Source organism: Pristiophorus japonicus, chromosome 9, assembly GCF_044704955.1.
Source record: "Pristiophorus japonicus isolate sPriJap1 chromosome 9, sPriJap1.hap1, whole genome shotgun sequence".
Classification (NCBI taxonomy): domain Eukaryota; kingdom Metazoa; phylum Chordata; class Chondrichthyes; family Pristiophoridae; genus Pristiophorus; species Pristiophorus japonicus.
In genome coordinates, this window is record NC_091985.1 from 226141410 (window position 1) to 226147409 (window position 6000).

The 6000-nt window shown below is 48.4% G+C and overlaps 1 protein-coding gene across 1 annotated transcript in view; it reads left to right on the forward strand.

Annotated features, from left to right (window-relative positions):
- The window catches only part of LOC139273799 (zinc finger protein 229-like), a 38982-nt gene extending 33782 nt beyond the window's left edge, over window positions 1–5200 (forward strand). The window contains exon 3 of the mRNA XM_070890897.1: window positions 4274–5200. Coding sequence (XP_070746998.1) covers window positions 4274–5050 — 777 coding nt within the window. The 3' untranslated portion in view covers window positions 5051–5200. The remainder of the gene's footprint in view (window positions 1–4273) is intronic.
- The last annotated feature ends 800 nt before the right edge of the window (window positions 5201–6000 follow it).

The window sequence follows — 6000 nt, forward strand, 5'->3', positions numbered from 1 at the left end:
TAAGGCGAGTGACACTTGGAAGGAGGGAACAAATGTGTATTTGAGCTTGCGTGGGTGCAACCAATCACATCACTGTTAAGGTCTGTCCATGGGAGCACCTATGTGCTAAACCCTGTATAATTAAGGTGCAATTTGAACAGCTTTTTGGAGATCCTTTCTCAGGGACTGAGAAGTGAGATGCTCCCCCTTCACTTTTTGGAATTAAAGTCATTGAAACTTATCCAAGGTGTCTGTCTGTCGAATCCAGGCTTGTTAAGAGAGGAGAAGGGCGATTCTCCCCATCACCTTTATTACCTCTAGACCTGACTATTCCAAGGTACTCCTGGCTGGCCTCCCACATTCTACCCAACGTTATCCTGAGGTCATCCAAAACTCGGCAGTCTGTGTCCAAATTTGGACCAAGTCCCGTTTATCCATCACCCCTGTGCTTGCTGACCTACACGGACTCTGTTTTGCAACACCTCAATTTCAAAATTCTTATTCTTGTTTACAAATCCCTCCATGGGCTCACCCCTCCTTATCTCTAATCTACTTCAGCCTCACAAGCCCACACCTCCCCATATATCTGATTTCCTCAAATTCTGCCCTCTTGAGGATCCCTAATTATAAACACTTGACCATCGGTGGCCCTGCCTTCTGTTGCCTAGGCCCAAAACTCAAACTCCCTCACTCTGCAGGTTGGAGGTTCAGAGGGAAAATTTCTTCACCCAGAATTTGGTGGCGGTCTGGAACTCAGTGCCTGAAAGGGTGGTAGAGGCAGAAACCATCATAACATTTAAAAAATACTTGGATCTGCACTTGAAGCACCGTAAACTACAGGGCTACGGACCAAGCTGGAAAGTGGGATGGATAGCTCTTTGTCTGCCAGCGCGGACACGATGGGCCGTGCTGCAAATTTCTGTGATTCTATGATTGTAAATCTCTCTGCCTCGGTGCCAAATTATTCTAACGCTCCTGTGAAGCGCCTTTGGACATTTTACTACATTAAAGGCCCAATATAAATACAAGTTGGTGTTGTGAGGTGATGAAGAGCCTGTTGCCCAGGTTACTGCTGTGAGGTGATGAAGAGCCTTTTGCCCGGGTTACTGCTGTGAGGTGATGAAGAGCCTGTTGCCCAGGTTACTGCTGAGGTGATGACGCGCCTGTTGCCCAGGTTACTCCGTCTCGCGGGCACTGGGACCCCGAAGCCCCGCCCACTCATTGTTCCTGTCCAAGGTGGCCACGCATGCGCCCTGACCCCACCCTGTGCAAGATGGCAGCCATAGAAAATAGGTGCAGGAGTAAGCCATTCGGCCCTTCAAGCTGATCATTCCCTCAATACCCCTTTCCTGCTTTCTCTCCATACCCCTTGACCCCCTTAGCTGTAAGGGCCATATCTAACACCCTCTTGAATATATCCAATGAACTGGCATCAACAACTCTCTGCAGTAGGGAAATCCACAGGTTAACAACTCTCAGTGAAGAAGTTTCTCCTCATCTCAGTCCTAAATGGCCTACCCCTTATCCTAAGACTATGTCCCCTGGTTCTGGACTTCCCCAAAATCGGGAACATTCTTCCCGCATCTAACCTGTCCTGTCCCGTCCTGTCAGAATCTTATGTGTTTCTATGAGATCCCCTCTCATCCTTCTAAACTCCAGTGAATAAAGGCCCAGTCAATCCATTCTCTCCTCATATCAGTCCTGCCATCCCTGGAATCAGTCTGGTGAACCTTTGCTGCACTCCCTCAATAGCAAGAACATCCTTCCTCAGATTAGGAGACCAAAACTGAACACAATATTCCAGGTGAGGCCTCACCAAGGCCCTGTTCAACAGCAGTAAGACCTCCCTGCTCCTATACTCAAATCCCCTAGCTATGAAGGCCAACATACCATTTGCCTTCTTCACCACCTGCTGTACCTGCATGCCAACTTTCAATGACTGATGTACCATGACAATGTTCAGCCATGAACTCATTGAATGGCGGTGCAGGCTAGAAGGGCCGAATGGCCTACTCCTGCACCTATTTTCTATGTTTCTATACCCAGGTCTCGTTGCACCTCCCCTTTTCCTAATCTGCCGCCATTCAGATAATATTCTGCCTTCCTGTTTTTGCCCCAAAGTGGATAGCCTCACATTTATCCACATTATAAATGCATCTGCCATGCATTTGCCCACTCACCTAACCTGTCCAAGTCACCCTGCAGCCTCTGAGCGTCCTCCTCACAGCTCACACCGCCACCCAGCTTAGTGTCATCTGCAAACTTGCTGTGACCCGCTGACCGGGGCCTGCGGGCTCTTATTCAGTGCCTGAGGCCTACATCGGATGTTTATGAAGCTCCCGGGTCCACATCCTACCCCGTGCCCATAATCTCCTACCGTCTTCCCGAAGCGTCTATTCCACCAACGTCCTACTTCTCCGGCCGCGCATGCTTAGTGAGGGAGATCCGGGCTCAGCCCCGCCCACTGGGGGGGGGCACAAGCCCCGTCCCTCACGCACTCCGATTGGCTGGAGGACCAACCGCCCGCTCGGTCCTCCAGCCCCGCCCCCGCTGTCCCTATTGGTCCGAAGCTGCCGTCAATCACCCGGGCAGTGTGAGCTGAGCATACGCAGAGCGTGCACTGGAGACGCACGGACGCTGAGACGAGCGCAGGCTGGAGCCGGACTCTGCACCGGGTGAGAATCAGCGGGGCGCAGGGGAGTCATCGATCGGCAAGTGGGCGGGGAGGCTTCATAAACAACTGGTGTAGGCCGCAAGCCCCGAATAATAACCCGAAACTCCCGCGTTTGCAGCGACGGGTTTTTCTCCCGGTAACAGGCCCAGATTGACCGCCATCTTTGTGCAGGAAGGCGGGAAGGTTCAGCGTGCTTCATGGCGTAACTGCGCATGCGCAGCTAGCTGGACATGGGTACAGTGGGCGGGGCTTCAGTGTCTGTTCCCAACCGGGTCCCATTGCCCGGGAGTGAACTCATTGCCTCATTTATTTCTCACCATCTCTCCTGAAGGCGTTGGTAAGTGCCCAGCTTACTGTTTACATCCCATACAATTATAACAGAAGAGCCCAGTTGAACATTCCCAGGGTTAGAATCGCCATGTTCAGTCTTGGAAAAGCATCATTCAATCAAGTAGAGTCAGCGTAGTTTTATGAAAGGGAAATCATGTTTAACAAATTTGGTGGAGTTCTTTGTGGATGTTACAAATTTTATCGGTTACAGGCTGGAGAGAGGAATAATTCACTGACGGGCCCTTTTAAATTTCTGTGGTCAGATATTCAAATTCCCGGAAACTCTAATCCTGCATTTAAAGGAGGGGAGAGCTGTGTACAAAGCGAAAAAATCGGTTAGAAATTTCCAATTAGATTTTAATCAATATTGACTCCCACAGGGAGAGGTAATTCTGTAATAAGGAAGGAACCGGGCAAGATTTGAAAGGTTTTAACAAAGGATTCGAGGGGCTCTTGCATTTGAGATCTTTATTTTGTCCACTCGAGAATTTAGATAACAGACATCCTCCTGTGAATATAGAGCTGTATTGTTGGTCCGTGATCTGTTTACATGTTCATCTTCTGTTAAATAAATTTGTTGAGTGGATTTATATTTAAAATCATGTTTGCAGGTGTGATGCTCTATTCACACATCGATGGTGGGGCACATGCTAAGTTTTTAGCTGATTAATAGATTGGGTTTTGGGTTATATGATTTCGGGCGTGTGAAGGAACATTGTGTATAAACTTGAATTGTCTGTTCTAAATTTCTATCCTGTACTTACAGTGATGACTTTTGTAATCTCCTTTTACAGGGTATTAGGCAGGATTTGCAGATGGGAATCTCAAACCAAACAGTCACTCAATTCATCAGGACCTGAATATTATCGGCCTTTGAATGTGGAGGGAGAAATGTTTGTTTGTTCTGTCTGTGGGAAAAGAGTTCCAACATCCGTGTGACTGGAAAAGCACCGATGCACACATACCCGAGTTAGTGTTCCAGTGCATTGACTGTGGAAAGAGCTTTAACCAGTTAGACAGCCTGAAAAAAATCTCGCCACCATTCACAGTGGGGAGAAACCGTACAAGTGTTGCGTGTGTAGACGAGGCTTCAAGTGATCATCCAACCTGGAGAGACACAAGGACATCCGCTCCATGGAAAAACCGTGGGAATGTGAGGACTGTGGGAATGGATTCAGTTCTCCATCTCAGCTGGAAACTCATCGACGTAGTCACACAAGGGAGAGGCCGTTCACTTGCTCCGCGTGTGGGAAGGGATTCACTAATTCATCCAACCTTCGGAAACACCAGCTAATTCACACTGCGGAGAGGCCATTCACCTGCTCCGTGTGTGGGAAGGGATTCACTCAGTCAGCTACCCTGCTGAATCACCAGCGAGTTCACACTGGGGAGAGGCCGTTTACCTGCTCTGTGTGTGATAAGGGATTCACTCGGTTACCCAGCCTGCTGGCACACAAACGAGTTCACACTGGGGAGAGGCCATTCACCTGCTCCGCCTGTGGGAAAGGATTCACTCAGTTAATCGGTCTCCAGAAACACCAGCGAGTCCACACTGGGGAGAGGCCGTTCACCTGCTCTGTGTGTGGAAAAGGATTCACTCAGTCATCCAGCCGGTTGGAACACAACAAGCTAGTTCACACTGAGGAGAGGCCGTTCACTTGCTCCGAATGTGGGAAGAGATTCGCTCTGTCATCCACCCTTCTGACTCACCAACGAGTTCATACTGGAGAGAGGCCGTTCAGCTGCTCTGTCTGTGGGAAGGGATTCACTCAGTCATCCAACCTCCAGACACACCAGCGAGTTCACACTGGGGAGAGGCCGTTCAGCTGCTCTGTCTGTGGGAAGAGATTCACTCAGTTATCCAGCCTGCAGATACACCAGCGAGTTCACACTGGAGAGAGGCCGTTCACTTGCTCCAAATGTGGGAAGGGATTTGCTGTGCCATCCCACTTGCTGGTGCACAACAAGCGAGTTCACACGAAGGAGAGACCGTTCCCTTGCTCAGTGTGTGGAAAGGGATTCGTTGTGTCATCTGATCTCCTGAAACACCAACAAGTTCACAACTGACTGCAGGGGTTGGATTCTGCTGTTAATTACACCCAAAACAGAACTATGTTCGTTCTGGAATTTGGGATTTGTTTCTGACAATGTTAGTAACCCTATAACTGGGCTATAGTTTGATAATCTGTATAAATGTCAAATAAATCAGCTTTCTTTTAAACACCATGTGCCTAGTCCTTGATATCTCAATGGTAACAAGTCCTCAATCAACTTGTCTTATGAACTGGGTGGAATCTATCTTAGAACGGAGTTCCCACAACCTTTTAAAAGATGAATCTACAAGATTTCTAAGTCTGACACTCGATTTCATCCCATGGGAAATATTCTGATAATCTATTACTGTCACGGGGCAAAGCAGCATTGTTACCTTAACATCAGTTTAATCAAAATGGGCAATCCAATTTCCAAAGGGAAACGTCTCCCTAAAGCTGATGGTACCGACAGTTCTGCAGCTCATTTCTCACTGAGTTCATTCTTTATTAATTCATTCTCAGGATGTGGGCGAGCCAGGTCGGCATTTATTGCCCATCCTTAATTGCCCCTTTAGAAGATGATGGTGAGCTGCTGCCTTCACAAACCGTGCTGCAGTCGATGTGCTGAGGTCAGGATGGTGCGTGACTTGGAGGGGAACTTGGATGTGCTGGTCTTTCCATGCACCTGCTGTCCTTGTCCTTCTACAGGGTGGAGATTATGGGTTTAGAAGGTGCTGTGGAAGAAGCCTTGGTGACTTGCTGTTGTAGATGGTGCACACTACAGACACAGGGAGCCTCATGTTTTTAATCCAATACAGGCCTCCGCCCAGTCATTTGTTTCCAATGTTCATGCAGTAGTTCAAGAGATGCCGGGTATCAGGAGCAGTATCGAGAAGTGCCAGGTGTTAGGAGATTCAGCAGCAGTCAATAAAATTGAACAGTAAGTAAGGACCGATATAGTTTATCTTCATCTATTCCTATTTT